This window comes from Acartia tonsa, chromosome 3, assembly GCF_053477335.1.
Source record: "Acartia tonsa isolate MP-2025a chromosome 3, ASM5347733v1, whole genome shotgun sequence".
NCBI lineage: Eukaryota > Metazoa > Arthropoda > Copepoda > Calanoida > Acartiidae > Acartia > Acartia tonsa.
Genome location: NC_137262.1, coordinates 6876057 through 6898131, shown reverse-complemented (window position 1 = coordinate 6898131; position 22075 = coordinate 6876057). Strand labels below are relative to the sequence as shown.

The 22075-nt window shown below is 31.4% G+C and overlaps 1 protein-coding gene across 1 annotated transcript in view; it reads right to left on the bottom strand.

Annotated features, from left to right (window-relative positions):
* The window catches only part of LOC145313179 (somatomedin-B and thrombospondin type-1 domain-containing protein-like), a 31238-nt gene extending 9441 nt beyond the window's left edge, over nt 1-21797 (bottom strand). The window contains exons 1-2 of the mRNA XM_080152472.1: nt 21487-21797; nt 18024-18100 (exon numbers count right to left, since the gene is read on the bottom strand). Of these exons, the coding sequence (XP_080008598.1) occupies nt 18024-18100; nt 21487-21659 (250 nt within the window). The 5' untranslated portion in view covers nt 21660-21797. The remainder of the gene's footprint in view (nt 1-18023; nt 18101-21486) is intronic.
* Nucleotides 21798-22075: the final 278 nt, after the last annotated feature.

The window sequence follows — 22075 nt, the reverse complement described above, 5'->3', positions numbered from 1 at the left end:
AAAGTTTTTTTTATTCTTTAGTAAGTTCGTTTGTGGTCCAGATGCAATATAAGCATGTGACAGACAAAGCATCAGTGGGAGCCAAACAAAAATCGTATATATCAATGGACATTTTCATCCTTGTTGATTTTTACATTAAATTCTTATCAAGAAAAGATTTCTTTCAATGATAAATGCTTAATCCATTTTAAATGATTTATTTCATTTCAAACACATTTTCCATTTTAGAGACTAAGGAAAATTCTTAGAACATATTTTTACTAAATAAAAAAGTTTATTTTTTAAAGTGATTTTATGGGCAGATTTCTACAGAATGGACGAAATTGAACCCAAGACAAGCTCGATCTAGCCGTTATCGAAATATGCTTGTACATATCCAACATTAAAAATTTAACTTTTATAATACAAAAAAAAGTTATTTATTTCAGACTGCCTATCCAGTACTGAATTCTCTCCCTCCCCCCCCCCCCTCCAACCCTTCTTTGAAATAAATTTTAAATTTTCTGAAAGGTCCAAACCCTACGGGATCTATACCTGCGTGCCCTACCTCTGCAGGGCTGCCCATTACCCAATATAACCTGACCAACGTAGCAAAAAAACGAAAATCTACCCTCATTGATTTCAAAATAAAGGAAGGAGGGGGTTTTTGTGCTCGAATAGACATGTTGAGGGAAACCGTCATTTCAAAATCTTGAATTGATTTAATTCTTTGTCTGCTCTGTTTAACTAAAATTATGTCTGTGAGTTTCTCTATTGAAATATGGCCTATTTTAAATTCTTATTATTACCTTTCTCCCAGCCAGGGAGGGATCATTGGACTGTAAATTGCCCAAGTCCCCAAAGTTTTTTTATTCGTTGGCTTAACAACTTTTTAGACTTTTATTGTATTTTGATCGGTTGGTTAATTAAGTTGAGTGTCCAAACGTTTTAACCAGTAATTGTATTCTCATGAAGATGTAATTTTGGTATATTATCAATTTATCGTCAATTGTCTTAACCCTAAAATCCCTGCCTTTTTCCTCTCTTGAAAGTTATTGACCTTGGAATTCATCCAATAATTTTCTTATAATTCCTCAAAACTGATTTTAAAATTTTACCTCAAATTTGAAAATAAATAGTAATTTTTAAAATAATATGTTTACATTAGGGTTTGCTGGATACTTTTTTGGCCGGATACCGGATACCGGATATCCGGCTGATTTCAAATTCCGGATATCCGATAACCGGCCGGATATCCGGCTGATTTCAAATTCCGGATATCCGATAACCGGCCGGATATCCGGCAAATATCCGGTTATCCGGCCAAATTACCGGATATCCGGCCGGATAACCGGCCAAATTACCAGATATTAAAGTAGTAAAAAAAATTTCTTCAGAAATCTTATATAAATTTACATAAAGTTAAACTTGTTCAGAAAAAATGTTCTTCTAGCTTCAATAATAAGAAAATTATAGCCATTTAAGATTTTGAAAAGCAGAGATTTTTGGTGTAAAGTATAAAAAATTATAGAGCCGGATATCCGGCCGGATAGTTTCAATATCCGGTATCCGGCCGGATATTGAAAAAGGCCGGATATCCGGCAGGATATCCGGCCCAACCCTAGTTTACATTAAATTACACTTATTTACTATTAGTTGGCCTCAAAATTACATTTTTTTCCAGGGGGGTTGATATCTTTGCATCCCCATCCCCCCTAAAATAAAATAAAATTAAATTAACAAAACGTGGGCAAAAATAAGACAAAACTTTTCTAAAATTGTAGACATAGCGGTCCAAATTGTTATACGAATTTTACTTTAAATTTCAATTTAGGCAAATTACAAACATTTCATTTCTAACCCCCTTCTTTACAGCTAGGAGGAGATAAAGTGATTGTTGTAACATGTAAAAATTAGTAATAAAAAGGTTTTAATGTTATAATTAAGATTTCTTATGGTTTCATCTAATAGCATAGTAATACCTAAACCATTTCTCAGTATAGCTTCGAAACCGATTATTATCCGTTGGATTTAGAGCCAGTTCTCAGCTATACTATGAAATCATGTATTGCATCGTATTACTGACAATGTTCCTTGATTAATAAAATAAAAATCATAAAATTAATATTTCATTTTAGTATCCGCGGAAAGCTGTATATAATACGATGCAATAAATAATTTTTAATCCACTTATTTTTCCTCTTATCTCTGATTACAATGTTCTTGAATTACCTAACCTTGCCCCGTCTATTGAATTAATTTGCCACAAATTAGCATTTATTATAAGCAGAAATTAATCTAACAAGGACAATTCAGGGAGTAAGGGAGGGGACAATGGATCGAATATTCAATTTTTAGGAGTCTCAGACTTTGGGGACTGGCGTAAAGGGAATGTGCAAGAATTTAGCAGTTTCTAACTGAGTTTGGGGACTTGCGCATGAAATGCCGCTACTCGTTATGTATGTTTTGAATATTGCAGACGGGGAGAAGGGATAAGGGAAGTGGGGGCAAGGGAAATAAACACTCGTTGTGTTAGTTTGGAATGTAGCAGACGGGGAGAAGGGAGAAGGGAGGTGGGGGCAAGGGGCAAGGGAAATAAACAGAATAAAAAGGGGTAGTCATATTCTTGCTACAATGCTAGCAGCTGGCCGGGTCCAATAATCTTTTAATATAAAAATCACACCAAAAAACCTCAATATATTTCATCAAAAACAAGTTGTGATTTCACTTTACATGACGCTATGGAAATCTATTATTCAATTAACAATCCCTTTATAATTTCCGGTCCTAATTTCCTACAAATTTATTGGATTAAACTGGATTTCATGCCCTTTCTTTGATAACTCTTATATTGAATTTATTGCCCATTGTCCCCTCCCTTACTCCCTGAGGACAATTAGCTTCTTCAATATTGCATTGTGATATTACTAGCGGCTACGCCCCTAGAGGCCTCATTTGGCACTTGAGGAGGGGAGAATTGAGTTAGATAACCTTCCTAATTTAGATTTTAAAAGAAAAAGTAAAAAAAAAGTTTTTTTTCTCTTGGGAGGGTGGTAGTACCCTCAAAATAGATATAAACCATCACGGGACCTATGAGAAGCTACCTTGTTAAGGAGAACCCGATCGGTTCAGCGGTTAGCGAGATCCTTCGTTACAAACAAACAGAGAGACATCGTTCTACTTTGTATTATAGATACCTGTAACAAAAACTCTTTGTCTAAAAATTTGTAATAATTTTACGGTCATGGAAAGAAAATAAAGTAGCGGTTTTCGTCGTATTTTTACTGCAGCTTTTGTTAGGTTAGGTAAATGTTAATGATTGCTCCACAAGGCTGGAAAATAGGCACCACAGTGTTAAAGCAAGGGTTAGAACTAGGATAAAAGCTATTATAAAAATATGACGAAACCCACTACTTCGTTTTCTTTCCATGATCAAAATCTTATATAGCTTCAGTTATAATAGTGAATTTTTTGCATGAGTTTTATTTATTTTGCAATAAAAAATGTCCAAATAAGGATGCATAAATGAAAAATGTCCATATTTTGTATCATATCTTATAGTTACACATTTTGGTGTTTTCACAGTAACAATAAAATCTCAAACTTATAAAACTTCCAAAAAAACTAGCTATTACAAATTTAAAATTGTACAATAACAGAACCTTAGCAATCAATACAGATTAAAGAATCTATAATTCATTTTCTTTTCAAGGGTGGAGGTACCCTCCTTCAAAGATCTATAACAAGCTCGGCTGTAAATAATAGCAATATCGGGCCAGGAGTTAGCAAGATTGTCGCTACATAAACATAGACAGGTATACAGGTGAACAAACATTCTGTTACTTTTTCAAGGATTTAAAACTGACCGAGATATAATATCATTATACCATGATACAAAATAGGGTTTCAGAGCATATAGGTTTCTAGCAGTCCTTAATATAGTGGCGCAATTTCTGAGGGACTTTTCTGCGGTTTGTGGGAATTTTACGTGGGATGAATTTAATTCATTTAATTACAGGGAAAAGAGAAAGAGAAGGAAAGAGAAAGAGAAAGGGAGAAAGAGAGAGAGAGAGAGAGAGAGAGAGGAAGAGAACTATGATCAATGTAAAATTATAATCTGGTAAATTAGATAGAACTACTATGTATTTAGAAATTTTTAGCATCTTTTACAGTTCATCAGCTTTTTAAAGAAAATCGTTGCCTGTATGGCCAATAAAACAGACATTGATTTTTTAATTTCTCATTTTACTATCCGAAAAATAGTCTAAAACACAATAAGATAAATAACTGTTTTATAATATGTAGTTTCTTCAGAAAAACTTCAGTAATAAAAGAATTTTCTATTTTTAGATATACATATAAGAATGCAAATTAATGCCTACAAATGTTTTTGAATATTAAGAATGATCAGCTTTAATTTGCCCATAAATTTTTAGCAAAACAAGCCTACCATCTAATTTTCTATGCAAATTTTAAATAATTTATGCTAAATTATTTTAATTTTACTGTGAATGTCTTTACTTTAGGTAATTTGGCGTAAGATTTGGTATTTATGGTTCAGATTTTTTATTTAGTTCATTTAAAGCTTTATAATTTTTAAATTTGATTTTCAGTATTTCTGACGACAGTTGTTGATTTTAACGTTTGATTGGTTGGTTCAAACTAGCAGTGTCAAAACAATATAACCATTAAATTTGATAAAAAGTTGGAGAAATGTTTTATCATTAACTTTTGAGTGTGTACATCACTTTACCCTCCATTGGCGTATCCCTTAAAGATCCCTAAAACTCTGAGAATTACATGGCGTGACCCTTTTAAATATTGAATACACTTTGTAAAGGCAATGTTGATTAGTGTTATGGGCGCAACTTAATAGCGTTGCCAATATCATATTAGATGAGATTGGACCCCTTTTAAAGTTAAATTTATGACCCCCCCCCCCCTTCTTGTTATTTTCACGTGTACAATAATGGATTTGAGTCGACAATCGAAATAAACCATAGCTTTATAAAATCTTTTCTAAAGCTAACTTTAAGGCTTTTCAATTACTTGCACTTACTAACTACTACCCATTAAAACTTAATATCTGTTTATTTTTTATTTTATCAAAATCAATAAAAAAATTAGAGGGTGCTTGCCTAGCATCTAGCGTAGGGAGGGGCAAGTAAAATAGCTTAAAAGCATCTCAAAATTAACACAAAACCAATGCTTCCATAAAAAGAACTCAATAGGTTTAGTTATAGAACAAACAAACATAATTTAGCACCATAAATAATTGAATCAAAATAAAATAATAAAAAGAGGGAGGTGGGGTATTAGACCAAAAATAAAAATAAAATAAAAACTGACTAAAGCTTTATATTCATCGTCTCGTAAAATGCAAATTCTCGCCCCATATAGACAGTTTTGACCGTTAGGGTGGCCAGGTTTTATTATAATGTACTTTTCATTCATTTAAAAGCTAAACTAATTCATGTTTTTAAGAGATCTGCACGGTAATGGGCGATAAATTTATGTACACTTCAAGAAATGAAAGAAGATTTCAATTATTGGTCGAAAAGTTTTGACATTCGTAGTTTATACCAACCAATTATAGCATAATAACAGTCTCCAAGATGTCTTGGCGTTTAATTTAAAGTAATTATATCAAAATTAGCGCAAATTACAGAGTATCCACGCTTATACAAATATGACATTTTTTGTGGTGTTGACCTTGTTCCAACTAGTGGGCCAATCTAGCGCGTAACAAAAAAGGCAAGGCCTATTTTGAAGCTTGTCGTAAAATTACCACCTTTCAAGATTAAAACACAGGCTACGTGGTTCTTTCTTTCTTCATTCAACCCTAGACAATGTGAGGCGTTAGTGCATCAACTATCTGTTGACAAACTGGCAGTATTTTGTCGAAAGAAATATCAAAGATTAATTTCCATGATAAAACAATTTTGACATTCTAATAACCCTAATTATGACAAATAGACATATTAGATATAGTAGCCATAGCTGATATCTTATTGATATAACGTCAGTCTTCTTTTGTCATTATAACCACATTATAACACAAATACAAAATTTTGAATGGGTTGGAATCCCAATCTAGAAAAAATATACCCGGCAGATAAAGTCTATTGACGGATTTTAAAAAATCGAAATAACTAAATATTCTTTTTCTGCGAATAATACTTTTTTGTTCTTCTTTCTTTAAAAGTTGTTCGCTTATAATTGCTACAATTATTTTAAAATTTTGCTAGCTAAGAGCCGCACAGTGAAGGGGTGGTTTAGTGTTCTTTTTCTTACATAAGTGGTAGTTATATTTATACATTCAAATATTGGATTAGATATTCATGGATAATATGTCAGAATTAATTCAAGGTTTGTCTGTACACTTTACAAAAGCTTTATGCACAAAAGCTATACTATTACTGATGTAAGTCCATACATCCATCGAGCATTAAAAACATTTCTTTCAAATGGATATTTTTTGTTTCGTCTAATTAATTATTTACTGGTTTTGTTGCAACACCTATGGAGTTTTATTGTGCTTGATTTGGCTATTATATAAAGTAGTAAGCTTTTTTTTATCTGTAGCGAAGAATCTTAAAACCGCTGAATCCATATGGTTCTACTTTTACAGTGAAGCTCCTTATAGGTCTAAGGAAAGTTTTAATCTATCTTGTGGGAGGGTATCACAACCCTCCCAAAAAAAATTACCCCATCCTCCCATTTTTTTTGAAAACTTAAAAGGAAAATTGGGTTGTCGACTCCACCCTCCCCCCCCCCCCATAAAGTGCCCCTAGAGTCTCATATGGGTGTAGACGCTAGTAAAAGTTTAATTCATCATAAAATGATAAAATATTTCAAATGATACATCCATAACATTTACAGGCTTGACTGTACGTACATAAAATGACCTATGGGGTTGGACACCATAAAAGGGACACAGATAAATATTCTAAGAAATATTATTAGAACATTAAGATGGTTATACTTTTATATGAAGTAGTAAGGTTTTTTTGTCTGTAGCTTAAGATTTCAATAAATACTGAACTGATTGAATTCTTCATTTTAAGAAAGATTCAAATCGGTCCTAGGATAGTGTTATGCTATTTTTCTTCTTTTTCGTACACCTTTGAATATAAAATCCCTAGATACTATAGGGCATCCTCTAGTTAAGAATATCTTACAACAAAGCTAAACTGAGCTTAATTTAACATTATAAATATGTTCCTTTCTTTAATTCCATTTTAATTTTTTTCAATTTTAAAGAAAACACAATCCTATCCCTATTCTAATCCTATGTAACCCTAAGGCAATATCTAAAATTATATTCGTGCGCTTGTCATATTTTGACATTGTAGCTCAGTTCTATACATTTTTATGGCGTATGACAATGTCATATCTTACACAAGGGTTCATTAGCTGAAAACCTTGCAATATAATTTTAAAGGTTATTTTATATTTGAATTTAAAATAGAACAAAAATAACATGAAAGAACTTGTATCGCTAAAAATAAAATTGCCAAATTTTATATGAGTGTTGTTGATACATTATAATTCGATGGTTTGTTCTTCAGACTGTTTCATATGTCATTTATTGGTCAGCTCGTTTATCCAGGAGGAGGAGAGTGGCTGGGGTAGATCGTTATTTTAGCCCGCTACAAGTTTCACTTTATTAGAGAACATGAAAATCAGAGGTAAGGCCAAAGTTATCTTTAAATGTTATATCATCTCATAGAAGAAAGTATGTCCATTCAATACCATACATAGCTATAGTGTAGCCTCGCTACTGATAACGGATTTACTAATTAGTTAAAAACATTTAGCTGTGTTATTCTGGAGGGCAGACAAACATATCCATAAAAGCTCTCACCCATGCCTCGGGTTATTTACAAACTTAGGTATGCATACAAATTAATTGTAGAGAAGCTGCTCTGTAATTTACTCTATTCATTCATTCATTTGTTTGTATACAATTGGATTCCGAAATATCCGAATTTAAAATTTAGGTATTATAGGAAAAGGAAATATAAAATTATATCTAATTACTGTAATAAATTAAATAGGTTAGGTTAAGTAAAATTATTTATGTTTACATGTGACTCTTTAGCGATTGTACCTATAGCATCTGTATCTAAAAGGTCAGGGAAGAACAGAAAAATAGCCTATAACCATTCAAATCTCAGTCCTATATAAAGCCACCCCAGGTTCAATATAAAGCTTTCCTAAAATAGAGAACTTAATAGGTTTAGTGGTTATGAAAATCTTATGCTACAGACAACAAAAATCAAGCTACTTTAAAATGGGATTATTTCAAAACTTAATCTTGCAATTGTATTGTACTGTACATGGATGTCCTTGTTTAATCAACAAATGTAAAATTAAAAGGTTTCAACTGCCTACTTTAAATTCCCTTTGGAATTTTATTTTACACATGTTAGTGTAATTTCTTCGAGGCGTAGCAACTCTTTAACTAACATTAATTAAGTTTAGAACCATGCATAACTTAGGTATAGTAAAATTAGGTACTTGCTTACATGTGGTAGACTGGAGCACCGAAAACCCCCCCCCCCCCGCTTAGTTTTGACAAAAATTGAAAATAAGGGGGGGGTAGTTTTTTAATGTCTGGAAAATGGCAAGGAGGAAAAGTGCAGGGAAAGGCAAAGACTTTTTGTTCAAAACCCCCCCCTTAATTTTGAAGAAAATCAAAAATAAGGGGGGGGTAGTTTTTTCACTGTACAACACGCCAGAAAGTTGAGTGAGGTAAATCAAGTAAATCCAGTATACCAGAGGGGAATGCTTATTACAGGGATATTCATGTTTTGGGGCATAATTTCCTTATTTATTGACTGATTTTAAAGTAAAAGTAAAAGGTTTTAATTTTGTGCGCACAAAATTAAAACCTTTTACTTTTACTTTAAAATCAGTCAATAAATAAGGAAATTATGCCCCAAAACATGAATATCCCTGTAATAAGCATTCCCCTCTGGTATACTGGATTTACTTGATTTACCTCACTCAACTTTCTGGCGTGTTATACAGTGAAAAAACTACCCCCCCCCCTTATTTTTGATTTTCTTCAAAATTAAGGGGGGGGTTAAAAACTACCCCCCCCTTATTTTTGATTTTTGTCAAAACTAAGCGGGGGGTTAAAAAACTACCCCCCCCTTATTTTTGATTTTTGTCAAAACTAAGCGGGGGGGGGGGGTTTTCGGTGCTCCGGTCTTCACATGTAAGCAAGCACCTAAAATTAATTACAGTATAAAATATGCTTTTTTCTAGGATTTACTATTTAATCTGTACTTGATTCATACTGAAATTTTAGGGCATTTTCATAAATATGCTTTGCTAATACACTTGCGCCTTATTGTCTTAGGTACAACCATTTCAAAAATCAATAACTCTTTTATGTAAAGTTAAGGGGTTAAAAATCAGTTCCCCTTCATTATCACAGGAATCTTCTTATTTAGGAATCATACCAATGAGGTTAATGTATGTATGTATGTAGCCTTGATTCAGATGCACTAGGGATTGGAGGTGAGAACCATTTGGCCAATCCTAGATTGGTAAGCTTCGCGCACAGCTGAGTGTACTCTATGTCACATTACAAGCTGACCCGCAATTCTCGTGGAAGCTACTCAATTATTACATCACCCTGGCCTAGAGTTTTGGCAGGTGTTCCATATTAAGCCACCCTAATTAATGGCACTCTCATATGTATGAGGAGCATGGACGAGGGATGAACGATTACAGTTGCTTGATAGGTAGGATCCTAACTTCCTACAAATCTCCCTCCTTACAACCTAAGGGCATCTCAGGGAAGGTTGCGTTTGGCATTTGATTTTCCAATGAGGTTAATCAGAACTTAAGCCGTTTGTCAAGATATTATAACACCAATTACGCATGTATGGGAAAGCCTTGATCCAAAAACGGACAAAAAACGTAATACAATACGTCTGCAAATTGCATAGAACAGCCTTGCAATCAAAGGGTTTGTTGTCTAATAGGTGTATAATTAAAAATATCAAACATTTATTGAACGTTTGAAAAGTGAAAATCTCAGTGCAAGGAAATTGGCAAGAAAAAACTATATTGGTCGATGGAATGCATCAAAACCTTAAATTCTATTTCAATTAATCTGTTATCTTTCCTTTTTCCTGAAACCACACAGATGATGCAGATTCGTAAAATGAATCAGTGATCAGGGAGGTAAAACGTTAACATTTCTAATCATAATTTTAAAGTACATATGGCTAATTTTGTCGACAATCGATGTATAACAAAAGTGGTAATGACATTAGTAAAATTGGCATATCATGCATCATAAGCTAATTTATCTACGATTTACGTCAAAATTATGACCAACAGTAAACATTTGCAGCAATTGAAGTTTTTTTCTGTTAACTTCTTTGCCCCCTTCCCCCTTTTCTATAATAAGGGTAGGTCCGTCCGTCCGTCCGTCCGTCCGTCCATCCGAGACAGATAGTTTTTTTTCCGTTTATTTAGGCATGTTAGAATTGTCCTATCGATTTCAAACTTTGCATGGTGATACTTGTAGTAGTTAGGTTTGCTGTAATTGTTACCAGTTACGAAATTATTCTATTTGACTAGCGGAAAAGTTAAAGAGAAAATAGTCTTGTTTTTTTTAATCTAAAAGTAAATTAAGTGTATGTTAATCTTAAAGTTCTCCCTAAATGATTTATCATTAATTGATCAGATGTGCAAAAAAAAGTTTCCAAGAAAAATGAATCAAAAGTTTGATTGACTTTTCATCAAAGTTAAATCGATTGCCTGGCCAGCTACCAAATTTTGCTAGAGTTTTTAAAAGCGAAGCCACTCTATAATTCAAGTTATGTCCAACAGTGCAACGTGGCAGTTAGATAGAACTGATTCCGAATATTTCTTATTACTTAGATAATTTCCAGAAGGTCCTCCTAAATATATATATTCGTTGCAGACTTAAAAAGAATGTTCTTGGGGGGGGGGGGGGGGTGGGGGGGGGGTATCCCAACAGCCCCCCCCCCCCTCTTTAGACGCCATTGTATTGCGCCATTAATAATTAGGCCATTAGTGTTCATAAATAAGCAACGCTTTTATGGATGTTGTCATCCTTGTTTCTTTCTTTATATTTTATACAGATTATCTGATTATTAGTTGGAGGATTTTTTGCTTATAACATAAGGAAAAAAAGTGTACAACATAGCATTTTTTTAAGTTGATGCATCTAAGGTTAAGGTTAATAATTCTGCACTGTTAAGCCTTCGTATAAATTATTTTATGTAATGTATGATATCACTTTGTATTTTTTTGATAATTTTGACTTAAATCTATTTTTGGGTTAGCTTTTAAGCTTTTAGATAGTGAAACAATTTCTATTCTCAGAAAAACAGGAGGCACAATAGTTTTCCTTCAGATAAAATATATCAATTACTTTATTTAAGAAAGTTAATAAAATAGATGAGAATAGTCCCTTTCGTGACATCGCACCTTAAGGGGCGATTTGTCGTATTTTTAAAATGGCTTTTTATAGGTTATTTTAGGTTAAGTTAGGTTATATTGGGTTAGGTGATTGCCTCACAGGGTTAGAGCCCCCCGCAGGGGATAGAAATAGGAGAAAACCTACTGTGAAAAATACGAAGAATCGCCCCTTAAGATGCGATGTCACAAAAGGGACTATACCCAAATAGATTAATTTTAAAATTTATTTTGAACTCATAGCTATCTTAAAATAAAGACATAATAAAATAATTACATCTTTAACTTCACGCCTAACACATGCCCAATAGCATAAAACCTTTCTAAATATAATATATAACAAGCTTCCAAGAACATTGTGTATCAATATGTTCCTCCGTTTACAAGATCTTTATGGTGCACACACACACACATCAAACTATTTTAGTACATAAAATACAAATTTATAAGAAAATAGTGTCAAAAATGTCAAAACAAGATATATTAAGTATTTGAAAAGTAGGAAAAATAAAAATATAGCAGTGGATATCTCATTTCTTTTTATTTACTTTTCATAATTGAACAATGAACCATTTTTAAAATTAAAGGACAAAATGAAAGAAAAATATTTGAACGAAAATTTTTTTAAATGGAAATATTTTTTTCTCAAATAATGTAAATAAAGAGTTTAATAGTCAATCTTTTTCTTGAGTATTTTCCCGAACAAACGGTTGTAAATTTAACAAACAATTTAAATTATTGTCATAATGATTCCATAGGTATAATTTACACATAATTTTGTCAATTTTTAAGCCATTGTGATTTGCACTGAAAATTGATTTATTTTCAATCAAATATTTTGCTCTGAGCTAATCAAATCTTTTTATGTTTTACGGAAATTCAATTATTATATTATACACACAGCTTTTATTACAAAAACAAAGCAATCAACAAATCAAATTACGGGGTGGTCAAAGAAAAAATAAGGATCATTTTGTCCATAAAAGCGTTTTATTAAAAAAAATGAATAATGTCCATCAAAATGGCAGAAACAAAAATTATAATACTATAAGTTCCCGTTAACGGTTGGACCGTATCGCTCTACAAAACAAGGAAGGTTTTGTTCTGCAGACAGACGTACGAACATACACATTTTAATTACTGAATAGCAGCGACACTAAAAAACTAATTGTCCAATAACTAAACATAATTAACTCAATGAAAAAGCTAATTAGAAACTAAAATTCAGATCAACTTTTGGGTATAGTCTCTTCCGTGGCAACGCACCTTAAGGGACGATTCTTCGTATTTTTCACAGTAGCTTTTTACCTGTTTCTAGCCCCGGCGGGGGGCTCTAACCCTGCGAGGCCAAGTGCCTAACCCTGTAGGGCAATCACCTAACCCAGTATAACTTAACCCTACCTAAAATAACATATAAAAAGCCATTTTAAAAATACGACGCATCGCCCCTTAAGGCTATTCCCCAACGTTTTCGCTGTGAAACAAGAATGCACCATAGCAAGACCCTTTCAGATAAAAATAAACACATCTAGGGGTCTGAATTTTAAGAAGACCGGAGGGGGCAGGAAACTATCCATCCAAAGACTTAAATTTTAAAATAGAATAGCCCTAAAATATCCCCGGACCTATTAAAAGCTTTCTTAAAATTGGGCATTCCATTGGTTCAATGGCTAGGGGACAAACCAAACTTAATGGTTTATGTGATAGAGGAAAATGTGAAATTTAATATATATATAACAAAATAGAGGAAATAAGACGTAGAGAAAAACAAACTGACAGATACACATAAATTGTAAAGAAGTTTAGCTACCAAAATTTGCTAAAATTATAAAATAGAGTTATAAGCACAGTATGAGAAAGAAAAATAAAACTTTAGCTAACAAAAACAAACAAAAAAAGCTAAACAAATGCATTTTAAGTTTTGATTCTTATTTTAGCATTTCACAGAGAGTTTCCTATTGCATCTGACTTACAGTTTATTTTTAGCTTTGTACTATTTATGTAACGTAAGATATACGCCTAAATACCGAATTGTAGGCCTCATAAAATATTTTGTTGTGCAAATTGCTAATAAATCTTTTTTAATCAAGATGTCTTTTTTTGATGGGAGAGGGGGGGGGGCTATTTTTATTCGTAGAAGGTTTTGAACATTACCAGTGAGAACGGGGACATTAGACTGTAAATCATGCTGGTCCTCCTTAAGAATTTATGAACACGTTCGCTCAATCGTTAGCTTAATAAACTTTAAAATCTTAATTAGATTGTATAAACTATTAGTGTCCCAAATTTTTCACAAATAATTAATTAAAATCTACAGAAGGGATACTTTTATTCATCATAAATGATGGTGTTTGTATCAACTTATAGTCGATTGTCTTATCCCTTAAGATCCCTGCAGATTTTACTTGTCTAAACAGGTACAAGAATGTCTATAAGTAGCGTAGTAATAAAAAGTGATAACAAAGGAAAAAAAGAACCTGGCCTTAGATAAACACTAAGAATGTAAAGATGAATAATTTTATGTCGATATTAGGTTCATCTTCCATTTTCAACAGGTATTGTCCATAAATTACTGAGTTAATGAAAGATGATGAGAAAGATAGGTAGACGGACTCATTACATGTCATAAATAGTTGTATCGGTAGTATAATAGTATGTTGCGTTTGTGAACTCGAACCTTTATCCTTTTTGTTTTCCTTATCATTATTGGCAGTTTAGAAAGCGCCTATTTTCAAAAAGTTCATAAGTGTGTGCGGCATTTCAAACAATGCTTGCGCAACCAAGCCTAAAACAAAGCCCATGTGGCCATCTTATTTTTTCCGTTGGACAGTGCGAAGTTTCTGTGTATGAAAAACTATGTTTCACAATGAAATGTGGTGTTATCCGTGCTGAAAATACCTTTGAGTGCTTCCCGGTTTGACATGTTCAATGACCTCGGTAAGAATTCTTTCTTTTAAGCATTTTTAATAGAATAGAATGATATCTTAAAGAAGGCAAATTAATTTCTTTATTTTCATTAAAATTAGACCAAGTAATTAATTTATTTTTGTATCAGAATATTTTAATAGTAGTCTATGATGATTTTATCCATGAATTATAAACTCGCATTAAGTTTTGATTTAATTTTAAGCAAAAATAACCCTAACTTCTTTTATACATTTTGAAACATAAATTCAAAATCACGAAACCTTTTATAAGGAAAAGACGATTATTCCCAAATGAAAAAGATTTATTTTCTTTTACAAGATTTATTTTCTTTATGATGTATTTAACATTTTAATATTTGATTATTAATTTTGTTATTTTTATTTCAGCGTGACCGTTTTCATACAATAAATTGTATTAGTAACTACGCTGGTTTTGTTCATGTGGGAAGTAGCAGGTTTAGTACGTCTGTACTAAAAGATCTTGTACACGGCCAGGCAAATGCCGTTGTACCGAAACAATAGTTTAAATTAAATAGCTTTGCTTCTAGAAGAAATAATTTGACATTATTTGTATTTTGATTAAAGTACAACTAAAGAAAATTATAAATCTTTTAGCTGCCATTCATTTATTTTATCTAATTTTATCATGCCAATATTAATTGCATTTTTATCTAACACAGGAATTAAGAAATAAAGACTTATAAAGACAAAGATAATAAAGACTTTTGATAATCTCTGATAAAAAATTTATTTATCAAAATTGCTTTGTTAGAAGGTGTTAGAAGTTTGAATTTGGATTATACCTCGTCATAACTAAAGTAGTAAAGACGTTGAAAATTATTACTGCTGCTGATAAGTCAGGCTTATGACATTGATAGTAAATATAGAGAAAATGTGTTAAGAAATCCATTTCAATAAATAAACATTTAAAGAGCGTAAATTTATAGGGTTGCAACTTGCTTGTCTGTAGGAGACTATAATTTACATATGGTCATTTAGAGGTAATCAGTTTTAATCACTTTAAATAATAGTTAATAGAGCATAAGGCATAAAATTTTTTTTGTCATTTTTCATTCTATTTATTCTTGGAACAATGTGCGCCGCCCTAATAAAGTTAGTTCTGATATTTGCCAAAGCATTCAACTTTGGTATCCACCTTAAACAGCTTTATTTTAAGAAAAAAGTCATGTGTTTATTGCTGTTTCTTAATTCTATTGAACTATCATATTTAAATTATAAACCAAAAAATACTTCCCAAGTCTTTTAGCAAACCTATAATTAAAACATCTAATTTTGACAATTGTTTAGCATTGATAAGAATTGTATAGTTGAAGAGTACCATGAGGCTAAAATAATTTCAAAACATAGTTGTTGTTCATTAAAGTTAAGTTGTTTTTGGTTGTATGCTTTAATTTCAATTTTAGGAAAAATGAAGTACCTATATTTTAGCTATAAAGAAATATTTATTTTTCTTAGTTTTAATTGAACTCTGGTAAACTTTTTGTTTGGTTTTAAAATTGCAAATTAAACTGTGGCAGAATGGGGCTCATAAATAAAGGGATACAAAAACTGCCTGATTATTTCAAAATCAAAGACAATCAGATTTTGAATTTAATTCTAGTAAGAGGTTGCAGAATGCCAAAAAAAGGGTTTAATAAGGGGATATAAGGCAAAGCAAATGTAACAACAAGAAATAGAAACTTTCATTATTTAGTTATTGTTAATTTACTAGTTATTAAAGTTCCATATAAGCTTTTTACAATGTTTTTTTTTATATAATTGGCTAAGTTGTTTGATAATATGAAAATATAGAATTATTCCACTTACAGTATAGCATAAAAAAAAATTTTTCTTATACTTAAACTTAGTTCCCTGATTTTTTGCTTGACTGAAACTTGATAGCAGCTCTATAATATACTGTGAAGTGGGCATAAAAAAAAAAGAATGACAACATCCATAAAAGCGAAACTCTAAAACGGTAGGGCAAACGAACATTAAAACTTGTAGAGAGTCAGAACTGATTAATATAAAAGTTGAAAAGTTGAAAAAAAATAAAAGTAAATTTGTTAAAAAATGTTGAAATACAGGATAATGTTTAAGGACATACTTACATTTTTAGGACTTGTTTATCAAGATGCTTAGCTTATAACATTGTACTTTGTTGTCCTAGGAATCAGTGTTCCAAAAATCAGATTAATTGGATAATAATATCACACACAAATTTGTTGTTAAAAAAGTTAAAAATAAACATGTTTAAAATGGACGTACGGACATTCTGGAAATGATTATAGAGTTGCTACGCTTTCTATATTGTACTACTACAGGAATCACCATAAAAAGGTTGAAATCGATAGTACAGCTCTAACATCCTCACTTAACGAAAAGATCTATCCGTTCCGAACGGACGTAAGGACAGACCTACCCTAATTATAGAAAAGCTTCACTTTAAAAAAAGAATTATTACTATTTGGGTTAAATGTTAAAATTAGCTGGAGGTTAAATGCAATTAGTAATTGTTATTTTTATATTACTCGCCCGGATTAACAGTGAGAGTAATATCCAGGGATCCTAGGTGATAAGACAAAGGCTGTAAACGACAAATTATAGTAAAGTAAATAAAATAAGCCTTCAGTAATTATAATGATTGGTGGAAACGTTTGTACACTGCTAGGTTGTAATAAATAATCAAGAGTCAATAAAAGTCATGAAAGTTTTTAGGCTAACGAATGAAAGAACTGTGTTTATTACAGTTTTTAGACCAGAGGTGGATTCTTAAAAAACATTTGCCCCACTAATCGCTTAGTGTGGCAAAATTGTTTTTGTGAAAAATCCACCAAAATCACATTATTACAGTTTTTAGACCAGTATGATTTAAAGTAGAATTCCCCCCTTTCTCTCTGCCCCTCACCCACCAAGTTTTTAAAATGTAGCTATAGGTTTTTTTTCCCTATCACTTTTGCATATCAAATTTAGGATTGTGAAAAAAATACAATAACAATCAATTTGTTTATTTTTCTAATAAAAAAATCTATTTATATTAAATCTATTCCAATAAGCTGGGTAAAATTGAATATTGTAAAATTAGCATTTAGATTAAAAGATAATGGTAGGGATTAGCTTGATCCAAAATATACATTCCTCATATTATAAAATTGCTTTTTATGCATTTTTGATATAAATTTTAGGTTCATAATATGTCATTTAAAATTGAGTGTTTAGAACTATATTTTTTGTATCAAATAACTTTTAAAAGATGATCTAGCTTTGTAACTTCAACAATTCATTATAATATCGTTTCAAGCGATTTAATTTCAAAAAAGAATAAATTTATGGTAACTAACTACTATTTAAAAAGTTTTTTTCTTCATTAACCCTATACAGATCGTTAACATTAACAGTTTCATTGAAATAAATTAAAAATAAGGCGGAGTAGTTTTTTGTTTTCTTTTTATTACTTAAGGTTATGTTATGTTGTACATGGTAGCTCCGTAAGGTTTGGGCACCTCAGATATAGGCCTCGCATAGGAAGAAAAAAACTTCCACTTTCTCTTATTTTCAAATCATTTTAAAAGGGTGGGGTCACGGGATGTGTTCCTTTACTCGCAATGCTTTTTAAGTTTAAGCACCGACTATTTAAAATATTCTTACCTCCACAATAATCTTTGAAATCTGAGCAACAATCTCCCATATCTAGGCAACCATGGTCACAATAACAGGGTTGCGAACTAAAATAAAAAAAAATATCAATTATTAAAAATCTCCCATATCTAGGCAACCATGGTCACAATAACAGGGTTGCGAACTAAAATAAACAAAATATAAATTATTAAAAATCTCCCATATCTAGGCAACCATGGTCACAATAACAGGGTTGCGAACTAAAATAAAAAAAATATCAATTATTAAAAATCTCCCATATCTAGGCAACCATGGTCACAATAACAGGGTTGCGAACTAAAATAAAAAAAATATCAATTATTAAAAATCTCCCATATCTAGGCAATCATGGTCACAATAACAGGGTTGCGAACTATAAATAAATAAAAATGTTATTGATTTATTAAAAATCTCCCATCTATAAACAACCATAGACTCAATAACAGGGTTGCGAACTAAAATAGATAAAAATGTTAATAATTAAAAATTTCCCATTTTTAGGCAACCTAGGCACAAAAGTCTAACTTTACACTTTTAAAACTGTTTTTTATATCTTGAATAATTAAGCAATAAATATTTTATTTAAAAAATTTTAGAAATATGTCTGACCAATCATAAATATGCTAAAATATACATTTAATATTTCTTGTTGATTTAAAAATTATAAAAGTACATTGGTTGAATGTACTTTTAATTAACAAGGTATAATAAATAAACATTTTTTGATATTTGATAAATTTGTTGTTTCAACTTATTTTTGTTTATACCTTAAGATATTAGGTAGAAACTTTAAAATACTTATCAAAACATATAAGCATACATTTGGAGTACTTTATCTATAGATAGGAATATCTATTTATTACAGATACATATAGCCAAAAACAGCCTAGTATGAAAAGAAAAAATCTATGTATTATATAGGTATACCTATTTTTTTATTATGGGATAACCTTTGTAGTAAACATTCACACATATTTTGATGATAGATACTCATATGTAAGAATAAAAGCATTTGCAAACTTTTTATTTTACTAGCGACTTCGCCCCAAGCATCTCTGGGTTCTGAATGCGAAGTAGAATAAACGGGGGCATATGAAAAGTAAAAAAAAAAATTAAGATATTATAATCAAAATAATTTTAACCAATGTGAAGCTTGCCTAAAATAGAGAACTCTTGACGAGATCTTAACGGACAAACAAACAATAGACCTTACTACTTTACAAAATAGAATGTATACTAAGAAGTTGATTAGGTACTGCATATAATAAACAACATTCAGAATAAGTAAATTAAAGAGAAGCCAAGTTTTTTTTAAACATCTTATAAATGTATCTAGATTAATATTAATGTAGCGAAACAGATTAACACATTTGAGTTTGACAGATAACAGCAGTTAATAATATTTTTGGGTACTTAAGCCACTCTTTAACACACATATATGATAAAGCCCAAATTGTGTCAAAATCATCCATGTGACGTCATAAAAATGAGGGATTATCCATTTCTTTTTTATGGGTTTTCTTTCCCACTTCTCCTCTCATCTCCCTCATTTTTATGACGTCACATGGATCATTTTTAACACAATTTGGAATTTGAAATTGTCACATAAATCAGTACGTCGGCCTTTCTGCATTGCTAGATTCAAAATTGATGCTTTTTGGTAACATTTATTAGTTTTCCAATCTTAATTAATTTAAAACTTCAACTTACATAGAAATTTTATTCACTAAGAATTTATGTTTATTTTTAGAAATGTGATAAGGCCTTGCTTTTTGTGAAACGTGTCATTCTTGTTGTTTTTTTTTTAAAATGACCTTAAATGAAATCAGGTTTTACAAAGCTTTTAGCAACAAAATGCAATTAAGTGGCAGTAATATGTCTCATTTTTTTAGTAGCGCTGCTACTTTATTACTATTTTTTAGTTCGTTCATGCGTCCGTAAGAAAAAGAGAGCTATAAAAATTAAAGTCACATTTTTAATTCACACACTCAAATATACAATCACTGTTTTTTATTCTCATAAAAAAACCTACAAATTTACGCTTTTAAGAAGCTGAAAACGTAGCTGTTCCGCGCGGTTGAGTGCCTTTGGCGATGAATCAACCACTCTGCTGCAGCCACCAAATTTAATTCAGACAATCTCAGCTGTAGCCGCAAAATTTAATTCAGCTTCAGGCGCTGTTGCCGAACCCTGCTTCTGACTAATAACGAGAACAAAAACAACTTATAAAGCGCCACTAATATTTGAAATGGATTGAATTAAGAAAGTTTTTATAGACAAATTTCCATTTTTTGAAGGCATAACAAATGAACGAAAAATTTCCACACAATTTTATTCTTTATTTGGTAACTTGGATAAATTAGGTGGAAGTTTTGTGTGTAGAATAAAGTATTTCCCTATCTAAAACTACAAGTATTCTTACCTAAACACACTTTTAAGTATCAAGGATCTTAAAGTTAAAAGGATGAGATAATGATAACAGAATATCACATTCTATAGATTAAAATTGATGGTTGAAAAGTTTGGACTCTACTTTTATTTTTTAACCAACCAATCAAAAAAAAATTCAAAAGTACCAAATTGAGTAAACGTGTCTATAATACTATGGACACTAGTACAATTTACAGTCCAATGTCCCCTCCCTCCCTGAGGTACTTGAAAATATATGAATAATTGTTTCATTTTTCAGTCTTGCCACGGGGCTAAAATATAATATAGGGTAAAGAAAATCTGGGAATGAAAAGCTAGTTTCAGCTGAATGTAAAGAAACCGAATATGGAACTAATATATGATTAGTGCTGATACATTTTTTAAGGTTTGAGTTACACTTTTAAATATTATATTTTTCTTTCTTACGTACAAATTCAAATAATATAATTTTAGTAATACAGAATAAAAATATAATTGAATTAGAAATAAAATTTAATAGGAGTTTCATTTGGAAGAAGAATAACATAAAAACTAGGTATAATCCTATTGTATAAAGTAATAAGGGTTTTTGTCTGAAGCTTAAGAACTGAATAACTACTAAACTGATTGGGTTCTCTATTTTATTAAAGTTTCAAATAGGTCCCTGGTTTTAGGCTATTTGATTTTTGGGTTTTTGCTTATTTTCCTTCTTTCCTTACTAATACAGAGCTTCTAGATACTAGAAGCACAGCCGCTAGTAATACATAATTCAATAATAAGAAAGGTTAACCTATTTAAACAAATCTAAATAACTTATATGAGTTATAAAAATAGATTTTATTTCAAGCGTATTTAGTTTGCAACACTTAGCAATTCTGCAATTTTTAAAATACATTTTTTGGATAAATTTAGATTCACTATCATAAGTTAATTAACTATGGCCCGGCAGTTAATGTGCTCCTAATACCTATTTAAAGCTGGTAGTCTGCAGTTTTTTAGCGGCTGTCGAGCCATAAATTTTACTTCAATTTCAAAAAATTTTTACCTGATAAAATTAACATCATGTGTAACGGCACAGTCTGTGTCTTGTCCGGCGCAACATTTGCGAGCGGCGGCGCAGCTCCCCTCCCCCCTCACCACATCTGCGGCTAAGGCAGCTAGGAGACCAGCAGCGGCGGCTAACTTGACGGCTACGGCGGCGGCGGTTGACGTGAGCATCTCGGACCTACAGATCAGCACCAATATATTATAAATAGATAAATATAAATAATAGGTTGGGGTACACGGCGGTGTGTCTGTACTGTTTGAGAGCTCAAAAATGACTGAGGCTCTTACTACAACAGCAAAGTTGCTAAACGCTCCGTTGCGTTTTTTTTCTATACACTCCTGTGAATGAACGTGGGTATGTGTGTGTGTGTTTGGGTGTGTGTTGTTTTTACAGAAAGTTAGGATCGGTTCCTGAGCTAAATATATATTTTGTTACATATAGCATAAAAACTGTGTAAGTAGTGATTGATTTGGGTTTTATTTAAGCCTTTTTTTTAAGAAAACCTTTAACGACATTTTAAAGCAATTAAGCATCAAATATCTAACTTTATAAATGAAATTAAATTTTAAAAAAAAACATAGACTGC